Raw genomic sequence first — 19698 nt, forward strand, 5'->3', positions numbered from 1 at the left:
TATATATATATATATATATATATATATATATATATATATATACACAACATTAGGTGACAGGAATGAAGTCTGTCAGGTCTGAACTGTTCTCACTACCTCAGGGACATACAAATACTGTTTCCATATCTTGTTCTGTAAAACGATTAAATTCCTTTTTATTCTTCTTACATTTGAAAATCCATCCATCCATCCATTATCTGACACGGTGGTGGTGCCTATCTCCAGCTGTCTATGGGCGAGAGGCAGGTCGCTAGTCCATCGCAGGGCAACACAGAGACACACAGGACAAACCACCATTCACGCACACACTCACACCTAAGGAGAATCTAGAGAAGCCAATTAACCTAACATTCATGTTTTTGGATCGTGGAAGGAAGCCGGAGTACCGGGAGAGAACCTACGCATGCTCAGGGAGAACATGCAAACTCCATGCAGAATTGAACCCAGAACCTTCTTGCTGCAAGGCAGTAGTGCTACCCACTGTGCCACTGAGCAGCCCACATTTAAAAATAATTAGTCGAAATAATTAACAAATAAAATGTAAGATATGATTAATTTGTAAACAGAGCCTGACTGCAGTTCCACAAGTGTTGCATTTGAACAGGTTTACCAACAGACGCTCGGCATCCAACCTAAAGAACCTTGAAGCGGTTAGAAGAGACGAATGGATGCAGATGTCCGTTTCCAGATGTGTGACGCTAGAAGAGCAAAGCCCTAAAGGACCTGCAGGGAAAGTTAAAGCTGGTTCCACAAAGCCTCGGCCCATAGGGGGGTGAAAACTAACGCTCAGCACACCTTACAGCTTTGTTTGTTAAATTCCATGTATGCTTTTATTTTTTTCATGTATCGCAGAAAACCCTCCAACAAAAGCTGAAGTTTTCAATGTGGAAAAGTTCAAGGGGTCTGATCAATTTGCAAAGACCTATGGCTGAGATGAACGTCAGTATGTGATATAAATGTGAGGGGAGCTGCTCTCCATCATTATGAACATCTGGCAACGCATTATTGGTGAGGGTGTGAACCGTTAAAGAGGACTGCATACCTGCTGTGAAGAGAGAAAGTCAAATTCATACGCACCTTAATGGAAAGGACGAAGAGTTGTGGCGTACACTCCGAGTTGGATACGTTTGATGACTGAAAATAAAAGAAATAAAAACGTATTTAGACTTAAAATGTTTTTAGTCGTCTTGAACAAAAGCGACTCTTACTGTTTGCCTACACGCCTTTACAATTAGAAGTCATAAGTTAGCACATGCTCATTCTGGAGTTGTATCACGGTGTTGAATTTCTAAAAGTCAGAGTTCATTTCCAGGATCAGGAAAGGTCACCTGGACTTCCTTCCCTTAAGGACTGGCTTTATTCACCGTGCAGAACTCTGGGCAGACCTCTCTGGTACTCATCAACCAAATCTGACTCAATCAGTAAATCAACATCCTGAGGTTTCTTCCTAATCCTGTTGGCCATGACCGTCTCGACACAAACTACCAACCTCAGACCTTTGGTTCCTGAAGGCTAAAAGTACATTCATTTTTTTTTTTTTTTTTTAGCAGCAGAACCTTTTCTGCTTTAACTGCTGAAGTAGTACAGAGGCAGCAGCAATTAAGAGCCAGAATGAGACATAAACGCCACTAATCAATGCTACAGGAAGACCTATTTGAAATGACACAGCTTAGGTGCTGTGTTTTCTGACCAGAACTCCATTTCCGAACTTTAATGAATGTGTTTCCGTAGTATGAGGAAAGACACTGTGAAGGAAAACCTTTATAATTGGACAAAATGACAAGAAAAGAACCAGAATAATGCAGGTTAGATTATGTCTAGAGTGAGACAGGCCAGACAGTACAAAATGTATCACCAAAAAGTGGGTCATAAAGATTATTGTTCACAAAAAGACATGAAATAATGCTGAATTTCCCTTTTCAGGGAATATTCAGTTTGGTAGCCAGGATGGCAATGTTAAAATCCCCAAAAGATTGTAAAAGTTTATCAGGCCAAATTATATTTCCTGATCCTGATCCGAAAAAAAAAAAAAACAACAACAAAAAACTGCTTTGAAGGGTAGATTTAAATAAAGAAAAAAAATTGCAAAGCTAAAATTAGTTTTTATGTACTAGAACATGAAAGGAATTCATGATTTACATATTTTTATGTTTATTTTCTTTCTTCTATTCAACTGATTTGTTGTATTTTTTATAGAAATACTAGCATAGATAGGGGCAGGCGTTACAAATGTATCTTCTTCCTGCTCCTTTTCATTTGTTTAATGCCAAATTGTAATGATACAATTGTATTGTTTTAAATATAATTGTGTAAAGAATAAAACAAATCAAACAGAAATGATAGCATGAGACACCAGCTGGAGGGTCATGACATGGTTTCATAATTAATCATAATTAATGTTGTTTATTGTGAAATACATAACTGTGATTAGCCCATGAAATAAATGTCCCATTAAAGACGTTATTTATCTAATACAAAACTCAAATACTAAAATACCATTAAATTGTAAAATGCCCAACTAAAATAAAAATTTACTGTTAAATTATCAAAAATCTATCTAAATGATTACTTTAATAATAAAATGCCATAAAAAAATACATTGATCTAAAATGAATAACATTACTTCTGTTTATATGTATGAATAAATTCATACATATAAATAAAGTGATGTGATTATATGTATATTAGGGGAACACCAGTCTATAGCATTGTTATTCTGGGGTTGAAATGTTTGGAAAGAACTTGCTCTAGAGTCCAGCCACACCCTGATTTACCCTGCTGCATCAAACTCCTTACATAGCCCCTGGTAAGGTGAGGTACGGAAGAGGATTAGGGCCACTGAAAAAAAAAGTTAACTGATTTTTAAATTTTATTTCAGTTTAGTATGGGAAAAAAGTCAGAATTCTGACTTTAATCTCAGAAATCTGACTTTTTTCTCAGAATTCTGACAGATAACAAACATGTTAGCATCAAGCCATAGCCTTGTCTGTTTTAGAGACTAGATCTCTTGTTTTAATGACCTTCTGCTCCTCTATTAATGAGGGGACCCCTCAGTCACATAAAAGTTGCCTAATTCCGTCATTTTCCACCAATGTGTCACTGGCCACCTCAAACAACTCACATCTTTGTCAGTGAAGCTGAGTGCTCCACATCTCTTCCTTCATGGTGACCATCTACATTAAGATCCAAAATTCTGAGATTAAAGTCAGAATTCTGAGACTAAATGACTAAATTGAAATAAAGTTTTAAAATCAGTAAACTTTTCTTTTTTTTTTTTCAGTGGCCCTAATCCTTTTCCGTACTGAGGCGACAGAAACTCACTGCATGAAATTCTACTCACGTTTTTTGAGCTACTCTGAAGACCAAATGTAATCTGGAGGTTAGAAGCTGCTGATTCTGTTGAAAGTTGCTGACGTCTTTATGTCAGTCTACGCTCACCCCTCTCTGACCTACACCTGGTCCATAACTCTTCGGTTTAGTTGCCGTCATCCCAAAAAGTTTCTACTTTGTTATAACGGCACTAACAGTCGACAGCAGAGTATTTAACAGCAAGAAAAGTTCACAACTACACTTATTGCACAAGTGGCACTCTGTACTGGTACCAATATTCACTGAGCACCTAACAGGAACGTATTCTGGTTTAGACTAGCAGTTTTTAGGCCTGGATGATGAATGTTGTACTTCTAAAGCCAGAAGTGACAGAAACGTTGCTTCTAGGGCTGGGTATTTTGATTCGATTTCGATTCATAAAGTTCTAAATCGATTAATTTCAATTCGATCTGTTTTTACAATAATGAAAGAGGTTCAACTGTGTTTCAAAATACTCATGTATTTTACTTTTTCCTGTCATATTAAACACAAAGTGCAAACTTGTAAATCAGACAGTTTAAACTTGAGATGTGAACAAACTTGCAAACTTGTGTGCAAACTTGTTCGTGAAAAGTGAAAAAGTGAAGCCTCACTCGAGCGAGCTGACGTGACACAGCAGACATGCATGAGCTGCATAATCTCCACTGTACAAACCATGGTCTGGTCAGCCCCAATTCGTTAATGTCTTCAATCAACCTATTGGCTATATTTGCAGCTGTCTGGCTTGAAGTCATCTTGAGTGCAACTTTCCTGCTTATTTGAATGTGAATGTCACGCGCGTCACTATAAAACGAACATATTTCATTTCCTAGACATCGATTTTGCAAAAATGTAAAGGATCGATTTTTTTTACCCAGCCCTAGTTGCTTCTATTAATAAATGAACATTATTCATTTTAAACTTTAGTATTAATATGCCACATTCATCTACTGAATGGAAAAACTATTTTACTGCATTAAACTGAACTAAGCTACTGTTTACATTCACCTTCTCGAGGTCTGGGAGCGTTGTGACGTTGTGAGGCAAGGGACAAGGGATGGACCATTTCTTCACCACAACCTAGAAACAAGAGGTCAGTGGAGAAAGTTAGCTTAGGAGGACATACAGTCAACAGACATCTACAGGTTGAGGTCAGAGCTCACCACAACTGTAAAATACAGCATGAAGAGGAAGGCAAGGCTGCTGGTGTAACCCAGAAATCCTGTGGAGCATGGGAGAGAGAAAGATCCAGTAAGGTGGAGTGATTCAAACCAGTAAAGGCTAGAAAGAGGAAAAAACGTACCGATTTTGGGCAACATCGCTAAAGGCACAACAATACAAACTGTAACGATGATGAGGAGCAACCTGCCATCTTCATACCAGGCATTCCTGGAAAAAACAAAGATTCAAGTATTAAAAGTCAAGGCTGAACTGCAGCAGATCTTCTGAAATGTCACAGCGACAGCCGCAGACCAATCGGCCATGCTTTCAGACCAACCGGCTCTGGAAATTTGTCTCCATTTTGTGCTCAAATACAGAGCGACAGATTCGTCATGTGGAACGAATTAAAGGCTTTAGCTCTTCCAAATCATAACAACCTTGTAGTTCACATGGTAACGTTGTGCCGCTCCATCAGATGAGACCACAGCTCTCTTCCAGGTTTTTAGAGAAGGGAATAATATTTTCTTTTGCTAAAGGAGAGCCTTGGTGGTTTATACAGGACTGTGCAGGAGGAGGGGTGGGCTGTAGTGACACATGTGGAAGGCATGTTGGCTCCGCTGGGGTTGGGGCTGGATGGGAAGGGTCCTGGGTGTCGCTGCCGCAGCGCAGGGTCATAAGAAACTGGCTCTGCAGCTGTTTATTGGAGCTCCCAGTGTCAGAGGCACCTGTTTCGACCACATCAACACCCACTGGCCCCCGTTTGGCAGCTTCACAGCTGTGTCATTACCCTCTGTCCCGACTACACGCTTCCCATCCCACAACTGGATGTCTGCTGTGTCTCAACAATCTTCCATTGCTCAGTTAAGAAAAATATTTAGACATGTTTAAAAAAAATTAAACGAGGATCTTCAGGAGGCTTTAAACTCAATATACAGAGATACCGGGTGAGATGTGGAGCATCTCCCACTCCGAAATGCCACAGCACCGGAGCGAACACAGAAAAACGCTGATTTATTTCCTTCTTAATCTAAAAGAATAATTTTCCTCATTAAGTAATTAATGTAAGTGTTCTTTCTTTTCAAATATTTTACATAATTAATGTCAACTAAATGAATTATACAGATTTAGACTTCAAAGCATGAAGTAAAGCTGTGAGAAGATTATGACATTCAATCAAATTAAAAATGTTTACATACTGATGGCTATTTTTGCCTTTAATTTACTGATTTCATTGAACATAAACGATACAAATTTATATTCCTCTTCTCATTAAAAAAAAAAGTTACATTTTCAAACTGTGAAAAAAAAAACTAACCCATGTTTTTTCTACCAGTCCAAATGACTTGAAGAACAAATGTTTTGCTCTCTACCAGACAGATTGATTTAGATTTAGTTCCACAAATTATTAATCTGGGATTACTCTCATAGAATGTGTTCAGTGGGTAAAGAGGGACATTCAGGAGAACCTTTCCAGCTGATTGGGTGAAGCAACATCTAAAGTCCTTCCTACCATAATTTGGTTTGAGCCAATCTTGGTAACAAGTTAATTACCAGCAGATATGAGGAACTACAACTCACGCTTTTAGGCTCTTGATTTTCCTCCTTTAAAGAAAGAATTGGAGATTGGAGATGTGTATTTTCTTCAGAATGGGAGCTCTGCAGCTCCTGCTTTCCTCACATCTATATGTCCTGCATTAAACCATCTTACTGCAACATGTTTGACCGACCCGTCTTGAGTTGCTTTCGAAAGGAATAAGTTGCATCAAGATAAGATGGATTCTCATGTGTTTGTGAACTCACAAATACAATGAGAAATCAATTTTGAACTTTCTCAGACTTTTTCTCAATTACTTAGAGTTGTTGCGATGTATTTCAGCATGTCGAGGTCTGCTTTCAGAGTGAACGTACTTAGACAGATAGAGCTGGATTAACAGATGGTTTCCATGGTCTCATTATGTTTTTCCCTCTCACTTTAACAGTCAGGAGCACCAAACTAAACGTGACGTTTCCAAAGGGCAAACCTCAGTCAGGGTGTGAAGTATTAATGGGCCTCATGCAAGAAGCGTCCACATGAACAAATTCCTTGTAATGTAAATGCTGCATTTACATTTTTCTCCTATTTCTAATCTTCTCTAAGGTAAGAGTTTATTTTATAAGCGCTCCAAACTTGATGAAGAGGTCTTGCATAATCAGTCAGCTGTTATCCAGACCTAGTTTTTCACTAAATGACTACATTTGTTGTTACTTAGAAGCAATTGTCTATTTTATTAGGATACATCTTTATGCATTATGCAACTCTGCAATTATAAATAAAATTTTTATTCGCTGATGACAGAACTATCGGTCCAAGGGGACACTGGTTTAATTTGTTGTTATTTCTATGTAGGATTAAGCTACTATTGAAGTAACATCTGGAACAGAAAATGAATAGAAAGTTCAGAGAGGAGGTTAAGCAACATGTTGCTGCCTGAAAGTCTCCCAATGCTAAGACATGCATTCAGTTCACTTCATGGCACAAAATTGAAATGTTTGGGTCATCAAATTAAAGTTTGGCCTTTATTATTTTTATGATTGGATGGCAGAATTGGTCTGGAGATATACAGTATATGGTGTATTAAAAGGAGATTTTGCAGAATGTAGTGTTGTGTTTGCTTAACATGTTTATGGCACCTTGTTTGTAGATTTTTTCTGTTATTTTTCTCTATTTTCCTTTTACTTCTGTAGCAGTACAACCACATCATTCACAACCCTTTTGATTCATTTCACTGCTTGACTTTATCAGGTCCTTTAATTCTGCTACTCAGTTCTCAGGCAGAGCCTCCATCTCAAACTGGTAAAGTGTCACTTCTTTGTCTTTAATGCCATTTCTGTAAATGAATACCTTCTGATTGGACTGGAAGTTGTAGCCCGATTTGCCATTATTGGGGTGGTAATTATGCGTATTTACATTACTCTGGCAAACACACTCACTCACTGTTAATTATTTAACAAGGCGGGCACTAGGTGGAGACATTAAACTCCCTCGACCCAGAACAAACTATCTAAAATCCACAGTGTATTATAGAGCCATATGTCACTGGAACCAACTGCCAATAACCACAAGAAGAGTCCAGAACAGAACAAGCTTCAAAAAGATACTGTCTTCAGAACTACTGCAGGTGATATGATGAACTGACCTGTGTATTTATGTTGTATATTTCTACTCTTTTTCATGTTCCTATTATTTCCTAATGTGCAACTTGTGCAATTTTTTTAATGGTTTTTTCATAATGTAATGTATTTTTTTATGTGAGGACCCCAGGAAGATTAGTGGCCATTTATTTGGCAGCTAATGTGGATCCTAAAAAAACTAAACTAAACTTAACGTGTTGACTGCATCGTGTTTACAAGGATTATTTACTGAAGTTAAAAAAGGTAGTTATGGAAGAGTATTAGGGACACAGAAAAAATGTAAAAAGTTAACTGATTTTTACATTTTATTTCAGTACAAAATGAGAAAAAAAAGTCTGAATTCTGACTTTAATCTCAGAATTCTGACTTTTTTCTAAAAAAAAGAAATAAAAAAAGAAATGTTAGCATCAAGCTGTAGCCATGTCTGTTTTAGAGACTAAACTAGCTCTCTTCTTTTTATCACCTTCTGCTCTTCCATTAATGAAATAGCATCGCCTAATTCCGTCATTTTCCACCATTGTGTCACTGGCCCTCTCAAACAACTTACATCTTTGTCAGTGAAGCTGAGTGCTCCACATCTCTTCCTTTATGGTGCCCATCTACATTAAGATCTAAAATTCTGAGATTAAAGTCAGAATTCTATTTTTTTCCCATATTAAACTGAAATAATATTTAAAAATCAGTTAACTATTTTTTTTTTCAGTGGCCCTCATCCTCTTCTGTAGTTAGTAGAATCTGATGTGGCACGTTTGAAAAACAGAAAAATTTATGACAAGAATAAAAAGAACGTTGCTGCATGAGGCCCATTGTTCTGATCAGGTGCTCCTGATGTGAAACACCTGTGTGTGATTTGACCATTTACAGTAGGATAAATATCATCCTAACAAGATTTATTATTTTTTGTTTATTTCCATAAAAATTTGTTTAAAAAGATACTTCAGTTTAAATTATTTGTTTATATTACGTTACATTCCTCTATAGCTTTATTGAAATTGATATATAGTACTCACTTTTCTAATTTCTTAAGACTATACTTTTGGTACTCAGTAAGTGCCACCTCTTAAGTTGTTTATTACCTAATTTATGGTGGAGGTTTTTTTGTAATGAACAAAAACCCTACAATATGAAATAATTTGACAGTGAGACAGGGTTTTATATGTTTTGTTTGCAAACTGTGACCAATGACTGAATCCAAACTTGAGGCAAAAGTATAGGCAGCCTTCAGCTGTTGGACTTTTCATTATAGAGTATTTGGATAAAAAAAAGAAAAGAAAAGAATGATGATGAAAAAATTATGCTCCGATGTTGACAATTCATTATACTCCACACAAAGCTGAAGATCAGCATGAATCTAACTAAATGCCTCATAAACTGACTCCCACAGCTGCTTGGTGGAAACCACAATGAGTAAAACTAGAAAGAAACCTTTTACAGAAAACAAAAAAGTCAACAGAATTGCTATAATTGTATTGCATTGTGACAAAGGACCTGGCTTATTTGTTCATTTCTTCAAGCTCTGATGGAGGCGAGTGAGCTTCTGTTAACATCCCACAGCCACTCATTAACAGAAGCGTTTTGCTCCCCGCCACCGCGAGCTGTAATTAGAATGGCAAAACTGATATCCCCTTGTATCAGTCTGATTCTGGGAACATGTGTGAGAGATTTGGGGGTGGAAGGGTGAAAGAAGCGCGCTAATACGGAACAGCTGTGTGGGGAAGAGTCAGATGTTGACGGATTGGGGGCTGAGAGCTGCTTCAAGTTCTGCGAAAACCAGAGTGGCCAATAATAAAGAGATATACGTTACATTCTTGGCCAGGGGACCAGGCTCTGTGAGAAGGGGGAGCTGAAGGATCACCCATAAAGGTCAACGATGGATGTAGGCTGCCGATAGTTGATGGATGGATGGATAGTGCCTTGCAAAGTGTTCAATTCCCTTGAGTTTGTCAGATTACCTCTGCAAATGTCAATATGTTTTATGGAGAATTTATATGCCTGAACAAACGTGCGGCGTTAGTGGGTTTAACTCATCAAGCTTCAAATCTAACTAAACGAGTCTGGAATATTCAGTCTTTCCTCTTCATTGAATAGCTCTAACTCAGTCATCTGGGTCATAGCAAGCACAAAAAAAGGCCTTAATTGGAGGACACCGATTTTTTCTTTTTCAACACCTATGATTTTAGTTAGCTCGCACTACAGCAACCTGCAGACAGAGAGTCAATTTCTTTAAGCAGCATGGAGGTCCATCCTCCTAAACGAAAAAACTGTCGGATTTAGATCTGCAGGTTAACTCCACAGGATGATGCTTCCCCTGCCATGTTTCAATGCACAGATGGTGATTTCAGTTGCTGGTTTTTGCCACATGAAGCAGTCAGCATAGTTTAAAAAGTCAAATTTTGTATGTATCCAACTAGAGCCTCTTATTCCATGTTTGGTAAAGATGCTGCACAAAAATCCCCCATAAATTTTGCTGACAGTTTGCTGTCCTTAGTACCTCTGATCAGACAGGATCTCCCAGCAGTTGGGCTTTTCTAGTGCATTCAAACCCATCTACTCCAAAATGTTAATCTAACTTTATCTTGTTTATTAAAAGAACAGGATGACTCCTTTGCTGCTATTTTAAATAAATGCATCAATCATCAATTCATAGTCATCAATTTTGTGACATTATGAAAACATTTTCATTAGGAGGGTAACGGATGAACCCACCCTGAGTTTTCTGCATTCACGAGGCTGCTGATAGCTGCTGGAAGCTCCGACTTCAGGATGAACAAGTAGGATGACATGGCTGAGGAGAGAAAATGAGGAAAATTAAATGAAATCACAAGAAACGATTCTCAACCAAATACATCACAGCATGCAGCTGAATGCCGCCACAAGAAGCTCTCAGCTGTTATGTGAGGGTGGTGTGTATTCAAAGGAAAGGGAGGGGGGGTACCGCAACATGGGAGGGTAATTGGGAGATCCCCAGTAAAGCCCTCAGTATGAGGAGCAGACATAATGCAGGCCTTCCAATTGCTGCACAGCAGCTAGGATGGGAAATCAGGGGTGAGGAAGGAGGAGGGCGAGCTGCAATGCTAACAGTAACGATCTCTGACACTAATCCAGGTACTTCCAACCTTTCTCCACCTCGCTAGGCAACAGGATACAGCCATTTTTCTCTGACAGCCAAATGGACAGTGGATCAGTTCAATTCCTTTAAGCCCGCTTCTAAAAGCTCCATCAGGATAGCAGGGAATGGGATAAGGCGCTCCCAAAAAGAAGTGTGCATTTGGTCTGGGCAAGCTCCTCACAAGCAGCATGTGCTCAGCCCTGAGTTTAAGGGAATTATTATTAGGAAAGCCAAGCAAAATGCAAGACTAGCTGGAATCCTACTACCCCGGGCGGGTCTGTGACTCTTCTTTAAATAATCCCAGTCATAATCCCTCAGATCCTGTATTTGTTTATAAAAGAAAATTCCTCCAATAATGCTCTCGCCCACACAGACACAAGCACATTCCCTCTCTGAATAAAAGCTGCTATTCATGAGCACTGTTTGGCAGTTAGGGACTCCATTATCAAATGTTTCAGGGCTTCTAGTGTGCATACCATGGTACCAGAATCAGAAATGCTTTAATAATCCCAGAGGGAAATTACTTTTGTTACATGCTATATATATATATATATATATATATATATATATATATATATATATATATATATATATATATATATGCATATTACACTACTGTAGCTGGTAGCAGCGTGTCTTTGTGCACCCATCCACTTTAATATGTTGTTTCTCTTCACCCAGTTCTAAGGGGGAAGAGAACCAATATCGAGGGTTCCTAACAATTTCCCATGTCAAAACCAAATCCTTCCACATTTCAGTCTTCACAGATTTCCATGCAAAACTTTGTATAGAGCACATTCACTATAATGGTAGTAGCTTAACTCATGCAGAAATGACGGAAGGAAAGAAAGAACGAAAGAAAGAAACAAACAAACAAACAAAGAAACAAACAAAGAAAAAAAACGAAGAAAGAAAGAAAGAGTTTCACATCAAAGACGAATCCATCACTGTGAACACACCACAAAAAGGTAACCCATTAAAGACAGACTGACAGGAACACACAGCAGTCAGTCAGTCGGGATGCGGTGGTTTAGTTTCATGCAACTGGTTACTCTTGGAACGACAAACACTTCTATCAGAGGTGAGATAATACTTACAACGACCATACAAAATGGCCCTTGAGTGAAGAAAGAGGACGTTATTGGCCAAGTGGTAAGAAAACAGACACTGATAATCAACATTTACGTAATGTTTAAAGAGTATAGAGGTGAGGCTTCTTTGTGTGGTCAGCAAATAGCTGCGGAGTGCTTCCAACATGAGACAGAACAACTTTCATTTCATTAAGAGCCAGGAGAGGCTGGCTGTGAGAGCCGTGGGGTGGTCAGTAATTAAGGTCAATTGGCTGCTCAGCCTTTGGCAGCCTGAATGAATGTTTACCCAGAGTGAGGCTAATTGCACTCTTATAAAAGAAGCTGTGGGTAGAGACAGATGGACTCTGGAGTGCCGGCTCTCACACTCCTGGACACATGCTGGGAAAACACCAGAACATCAGAGGTAATCGACTCAACCCAGATACTAATGACGGTGCAGCAGCTCAGCTCTCAGCTGTCTGAGAAGCATCGTTTGTGGTCGAGTTGGGTACAGGGAGGGACCCCAATACGCTACTCTCCACACACAGGGTGGGAGTGGGTTTCGCCATCAGCGATCAATTAGGAGAGAAGTCATGTTTCAGGCCCAGGGGAGGGGGCTGAGAGGGTCAGGGGTTATCAGGGAATCTAGATAATGGCAGGGGGGTGATGAGGAAAGAGAGAACCTCAACACAGACCACTCTGTTCACCAGCAGGAGGCGATATCTCCCTCCAAAATAAACAAACTGTCCCTGCAGCATACCTCAGCTCTGTCCCAGCTCTGCTTCTCATAAAAACCACATAATAGTTTTACGTCCAACATGTCAGAAACAATGTCTGTTCCTTCATGTTGAAAAGAAGGCCAACTTACCACCGATATTTTGGATGAGAATAGCCAATCCCACTAAAATCTGGAGAGAGAGATGGAGAGAAAAAAGGGGAGGGAAGAGTAAACAAAATGAAAACAGAACCTTCACAGTAATCCTGAAGGCCTCACTTACTTTTCCTGTTTTTTTCAAAGCTTTTTCTCCAAGTTCTTCGTACGAATTGATACCTGCAGCAAATGACCATTTAAAAAATAAATCAAAGTCAGACAAATCAGGACTTTTTTTCCGTCACAGTCTAAAACTTCATTAGAAAAAACCAAGGTCTTTAGTCCAGTTATATGTTATTTCTATTAGTTAAATGCCAGAATAACAGATTTTTTTTAGCAGTTCAAACACATTTTTTAAAACTGTACAATATGGCTCTGCTGTTTTGGGTTATCTTCCACAGGCTCTGTACAACCTTCTGGAATATTGGACCATTCCTCCTGACAGCCTGGAGTCACAGAGTCCGGTTTACAAGCCAGACTCTGTAAGACCTGCTCTAATATCACTAAAATCAGGACTTTGAGTTGGCTGCTCCAAAACACTGACCTTGTTGTTCTTCTGTGACTTTTATAACTAATTTGATCTTAAGATATCCCTTCAGTATTTGTGTATAAGGCATCCATGCGACACGGTTCTACCATCCCATATTTCACAGTCCAGATGCTGCTCTCAGGTTTACCTGCTCCCCTTTTACCTCTATATTTAAAAATGTTCAATACAACCAGAAAACTGTAGTGATTGGTGTTTGTCCTTTTTTGCTGAGCAAGCTCATCTAGGACTTGTCTGACTGATTATAATAACAATGACCGACCTCAATAGCATCTTAATAAGGCCTTCTTTTAATTTTGTCTTAAATTGCAGATTTTGCACTGAAACAAGTTAATGTGTGGGACAAAGAATATTTCTCCTTCAAGAAGGCTATGATGGCAGTAGAAAAATTATGTTTTATCAACTGCCTGTCAAAAATAATGTAATTGCCTTGATATAACATTGCAGATAGGTAGGATCCTCCTATTCCATTATTACTGCCTGGATATTTGTGTTTGAGTCATTTATGCAGGGCAATTTAAGGCAAAAAAAAAGGTTCCTTAAAAAAAATAATACAAATGATGCTGACCATAAGGAAATATTTTTTTATGATTGAGGTCCATGTTCAGTTAAATGTTTTTATAATAATCAAATCATTTAAAAAAATAACAAAAACTGCAAACCCATTTGTATTTTTAATAAAAGTAAGTGAAGATATTCTACACACACAGAGTTACGACGGGGACTAAACATCTAAAAAATCTCTGATCAGTGAAGAAAAAAATGCTTTAATTTGTTAAGGAGCATAAAGTTTGAGCAGTGGAGCAACAATACAAGACAATCCAGATTTACACTGTTCTAAAGCAAGCATCAAGATAAGAAGAAGTGCATACAATGTTGCTTCTATCACACCCAGTGGAGACCTGTGGAGGAAGTGCTATGATCTGGGGTGGCTGCATTTGGTCAGGTCCAGGTTCAGAAACACCTATGAGGCCAAAGAATTAGACATGCTGATGGCACAGCCATTGGTTTCAGATTGACACATTCATGCATGGATCAGCCACAGAGTCAAGACTTTTTAGGATGTGTTGGAGAAGGTTAAAGGTCGATCCCACCCTTCCTGCAGCTCTACAACATCTTTATGTTCAAAAATGAAAGCAACTATGGAGAGAACTAGCTGACATCATTGAAACTTAATGAATCTGTTCCACAGCAAAGACGGTTTAACAACAATGATTTCGGTTTAACAACAATGATGTCGGTTTAACAACAATGATGGCGTTGGGAGCCTAACTTCCAAATAATAACAGATGACAGATTTCTGATTTCTTTTGATAGAGCGAGGAGAGTGTTTAAAAAGCTTCCTGAAAAATATCATACACAGCGCTTAGCATTAAAGCCATGACATCGTGGCTTTTCAAGGTTCCCCAACTTCTTAAGTTTTTGATTGTTTCTGAGTCAAATAATTTAGTAAGGGATTAATCATTAACTGGAGTGTAGAGACTCTAAAACATGCCTTTACCTGAAAGAACAGCCCATCTTGAGCAGCAATTATACTAAAATTGTGAAAAAGATATGTTAACATTTTACATTTAAAATAAAAAATCTTTTTTGTCTGTCAATCTGCTCTATCCAGAACTCCTCAAGTGGAACAGTTTTATTTTCCCCTGCTTTAATTTCATAAAACGTCTTCTTTAAGGAACCTTTTGCTATCCGCTTATTAATTGATTAATCAAAAAAATTATCAACAGATTAATCGATTTGCCAAATAATCATTAGTTGTAGCCCTAATTTGAAAACTACTTTATTTAGTCTGGCATTTATAATCCTAACTGAGCTAAAACAGAAATGTAAAGTGTAAATAAATGTCTTTAATCAACTGTCTGCCTGAACTAAAATCTTATGAAAAAGCATATGAAATAAAAAGAAGAAAGTGTGAAAAAGGGATAAATGTCTGCATGAAAGTTGAGCATTTAAACCGTTTTGGTGAAAACATCACAGTATTTAAATAGATTTAATGGTAATCAACAACCTGCACATCCCTCTATTGTGTTTTCTTGTTATCATTTCTTTGGGCTCCTTTGACCCTTTATTACTCATTAGTCAAGCATCACCTGATGAGGTCACAATCAGGACTTGAGTAATAACCGAATACAAACAATAGATAGTTTTGCAACAAACTGATTAAATCTGGAGTTAAAGGAAAAGCGATTCAGAGCATGAAGTCAACATCAATAAGCGAAGAAATCCTGCAGTTTATTTATTGGCTGGGGTTGGAAAGTGTTTTTCCCTCACCTGTTTGATCACAAAGCTTCAGAAGCAGATGGATGGAGTATGCTGCAAGGCTGGATACCAGTACTAACAGGATGCTGGGAAGAAAAGCAGAGCACCAATTGATAAACATTATTCTGAAGAAAGACAGCACTGGTGGAAGGAGTGCATTCTTACCAAAACCCAACTATTCCTGTGCTGGCCATTGCATAAGCCAGACCCAGTATCCCACTGCCCATGATTGCATTCATCAGGTTGAACACAGAGGAGGCGAAGGAGGCTCCTGTAGTCCGGATCTGTACTGATCCCTGCAGACGGAAAAAGAAAAGCAATTAAAGCTACAGAGAAAGACCAAAACAAAACAAAAACTGCAGAAAAAGACCTGCTCAGAGGACTCCCCCTGACATTACAAGGAGCAACTGGCTCGGCCTGATGATGGATGTAATAAAACAACACTGCAGGGGCATGCAGGATCAGGGGATGGATATAGGAATTGATGGGGTGGGATTTGAGCTGCTGGCTGCAGGACAGCTGCCTGAGCTCAGGATAAGGGGAGCTGCCCAAACTGCTTGACCTCTCTAATGGGGGATATCCTGGATAGAACAAGTGGCAACTCTGGTGTCAGTGTCACAACAAGCTCAGATTGACCTGCAAGGCTCTCGCTCAGATTCACCCTGTTACAGGAAACGAAAGACGGGAAGTGCATGGGAGACACCAGACGGAGGAGAATTAAGACTATTTGCAGAGTCCTTCAGAAATAAACATGGAGACAGTTGAGTTTGAAATACGCCAATTTTTTTCCCCCCAGCCTGAATGCTTTTCCCACCACCCTTGCATCCCAAAACCTCTTCACCTGATACAGATTAAACTGACACAGATGTTTAAGTGAACAGATCAAATCCACACCATGATCCTATGGAGGGTCGACTGATAAGAAATGAATCTAGAAAACATATTTAATGATAAAATATTCTAAATAAAATAGTTCTTGTATCTAATTTTCTTAAACTGATAAACGCAGGTTAAAATTGGGATCACTGCATCACATGACATGGACTGAAAATTACCTTTAAACTGATTAAACCCAATAAGAATTGATCAGATGTCTAAACACACTGCTCACATTTATACAGTATTACATTTTATCTGATTTTTGATATGCTTAGACCTACATAGAATAACCTGACATTCAAAACACGACTTTGATATCATGTGGGGATTTTACAGTAAGTCAGAAACATAAAAAAACAGTTCACTATCACTAGTAGTACTACTACTAATAATAATTACAATGATAATAAAGCATTATTACCATCAGAACTACTATTACAGTAACTCTACAGTAAATTATATGCAAAACTGTAAAACTGTATAGCAATGACTAAACATGAAATGTTAATATTAAAGTTAACAATATTAAAATATAGATAATTCAAAAAATTTTACCCGTGAAAAACTAACAAGTAAAATTGTTGCTTATTATATTGGAGTAATGATATGCTCATATATACACCAGACTGCTGTTAGTTTTTACATTGTTTGGCCCGTTTGTTCTCAAATGGTCATTTTCTGTAACAAACACACAACTTTGAGGTAGAAAAATATTTCTTAGCATTTATTTTAGCATTGTACATTCTTATTAATTATTTTAACATAAAGAAGGAATACAATCCATTTAATAAAAACATGATGTGATGGTTGTTTTAAATCAGTTATTAATTAGGAATTAAAACTAAGGTGGTTAGTAGTTTAAAAGAGCTCCCTTTTTGTCTGACTGATACATGTGAAACTATTAAAACACAACTGTGGGTTGTGGAAAATCTACTCATTGTTTTAGTTATAAAAATCAAGGGAATGTTTTGCACTAATTTATTTTTTTTAAAGATTGGCTCAGATTAATTTTTATGGAAATTAATATTTGCGAATCCATTTCCAAAATGATTCCGAGAAACATTTATTGAACATATAACATCTTTTTTTTTTAAACCCATTGACAACTAAAGGGACATCCACCCGGCAGAGGATCTGGTTTTCCTACGTGTCATTACTCTTGTAATAACCAAAAAAGGGAATTTAACAACCACTGAAAATTTCAGCTTTAAGAAAAGAGCTGCTACTGTAAGATAAAAATCCCACATGTTCATTGTTTTATACTGATACCTATGTTTAATGCTAAAAGAAAGAAAAACGTGCTCATACAAAATGACATCAGCAGACTTCAGTTTTTACATGTTTCACAGACAGTAAGTGTATGGAGAATTTAAAGTAGAAAAGCAGCAAAAGCACTGATTTACACACATTTTGGAGGAGGAGATCCCGATGGAACAATGCAAAACAATTGAAGTAAATTAAACCAAATGTTCTTTTTGTAAATGGAGAAATAAACATAAGTGAGCCTTTTTGCACACTTGCTTGCTTGCTGTGTGGGCTGACTGCTGTGCTGACAGAAGCAGAAATCCCAAAGGAAACTGAAAAAGTGAAGTCCAGCTCATGTGATGCTGACCATTAAAAAAAAGCACGAACAAAGCAGCGACTCGATGTTAAACTCCTTATTTCTATAGATTAATGTCGATGACAGAAGCAGATGTAGTGATTAAATACTCACATTTCCCAACAGAGGAGTCCTCTCACTGACAGACGAGCCTCTCCCAGAGAGTTTAGAGTAAACATCAGCCTGCTCGCTGCTGTTGATGCTCATTCTGAACTGATAAAAACATACAAACAGCTTCGCTCTCAGACTTTATGCTCCCATCTTCTCTTGGACCCTCTTTATTCCCGCCGCTTATCGGGCAGTCAGCTGATTGCCTCTGTTATTGATAAAAGGCTCCCCTAACTTCCTGCTTCGTCGCATTTTTCCTACGACACCGCCTCTGACCAATCACAAAGCGAGTTTTAAATTCTCGACCAATCAGCAGTCGTCCCTCGTCCGCTGTGGATGATGCAGTTCAAGCATGCCTTAGCACGGAGGATGTTAAGGTTAGATTTCTTCTTTTACATGATTTATAACTTTCAAGGATAAATATTTACAATTACAATGGTTTTATTATGAGAGCGGCCACTATAGTGGGTTAATTTGAGGCTCTGATCTTTCAAAACTAGCGTTACACAGCGGTTTAAACAGGATTTACTCCCTGTATTTTAAATTTAGAGATATTTTCTGTCGTTTTTGTCCTACAAGGTGGGCATTCCAGTGTGTCAGGGGGAAGAATCTATGTTATTCCATCATATAAATGCAGCATCTTTATCACTTTTACAGGGGATAACATTAATGGACTGTAAGAAAAGCCATTATACACTTTAAATACTAAATAACACAGAAAAATGAGGACCCAATCAACTTATCTCGTTTGGTATTCATTTATTCAAGGGGTTGGGATAGATGATTTATTACGATTACAGCTATTTAAGATTATCTGTTATAGGATCCAGATTTTGTGTGTTAGCCATTTAAATGGAAGAATGATTTAAAAAAACATTTTTTTTTTTTTGGGAGAATAAATGAATGCAGTCATACCACAAACAAAATATCAAAACAAAAAATTTACCTATTCCTCAGTATTAATGCAAAAATCACTTACAGTGTATTTATAAATTGACATAAGTAGAAACCAAATTTAAACCTATAAATATTTCTGATGAGTCAACAATAATAAAGCAAAATTTAGACTTTCCTATATATGAAATGTTGAAACAAATAACAAAGCTGATAAATAATACCTTCTTGAACTCATTAAATGGGTGTGGATGAGACTTGGGCCGATTGTGACGCTTTTGTTCCAGAATTTGAAACTTTATTTGTAATAAAATAAAATTCCAAACTATTATAACACATATTGTGGCTGCAGCTTGTGATTATTTTAATAGTTGAGTATTCCATCAACCATCCTGATAATCAATTTTTTGATAAAAAAATTTTTTTGATTAAAAAAAAAAAAAAAAAAGAAAAAAGGTTGAAAATTACAGTCCACTCCAGGAAAAGTTTTCTTTTTTAGTTTAACTAACTCAGGTTATTATATAAGTAATATTTTTACATGAAAAAAACTGAAAATTACCAAACATAATTTAATTCCTTACCAAAAAATTTAGATTTTTAAAACTTGGTAACATAGCATGTCTTAAGTTTACAGTTTAACATTTGCAAAAGAGAATTGTTGTAAATTAACTCTGTATG

General features: G+C 37.6%; 2 protein-coding genes across 2 annotated transcripts in view; one reads left to right on the forward strand and one right to left on the reverse strand.

The window, feature by feature from the left end:
• slc38a6 (solute carrier family 38 member 6) overlaps positions 1–18363 on the reverse strand; it is a 22023-nt gene extending 3660 nt beyond the window's left edge. The window contains exons 1-10 of the mRNA XM_015374248.1: positions 18133–18363; positions 15705–15835; positions 15552–15625; positions 12858–12910; positions 12728–12767; positions 10387–10465; positions 4652–4737; positions 4512–4570; positions 4357–4428; positions 1078–1134 (exon numbers count right to left, since the gene is read on the reverse strand). Coding sequence (XP_015229734.1) covers positions 1078–1134; positions 4357–4428; positions 4512–4570; positions 4652–4737; positions 10387–10465; positions 12728–12767; positions 12858–12910; positions 15552–15625; positions 15705–15835; positions 18133–18225 — 744 coding nt within the window. The 5' untranslated portion in view covers positions 18226–18363. The remainder of the gene's footprint in view (positions 1–1077; positions 1135–4356; positions 4429–4511; positions 4571–4651; positions 4738–10386; positions 10466–12727; positions 12768–12857; positions 12911–15551; positions 15626–15704; positions 15836–18132) is intronic.
• The window catches only part of trmt5 (tRNA methyltransferase 5), an 8864-nt gene continuing 7525 nt past the window's right edge, over positions 18360–19698 (forward strand). The window contains exon 1 of the mRNA XM_015374246.1: positions 18360–18503. Within this exon, the coding sequence (XP_015229732.1) occupies positions 18463–18503 (41 nt within the window). The 5' untranslated portion in view covers positions 18360–18462. The remainder of the gene's footprint in view (positions 18504–19698) is intronic.

Source organism: Cyprinodon variegatus, unplaced genomic scaffold (assembly GCF_000732505.1).
Source record: "Cyprinodon variegatus isolate N-32 unplaced genomic scaffold, C_variegatus-1.0 Scaffold99, whole genome shotgun sequence".
NCBI lineage: Eukaryota > Metazoa > Chordata > Actinopteri > Cyprinodontiformes > Cyprinodontidae > Cyprinodon > Cyprinodon variegatus.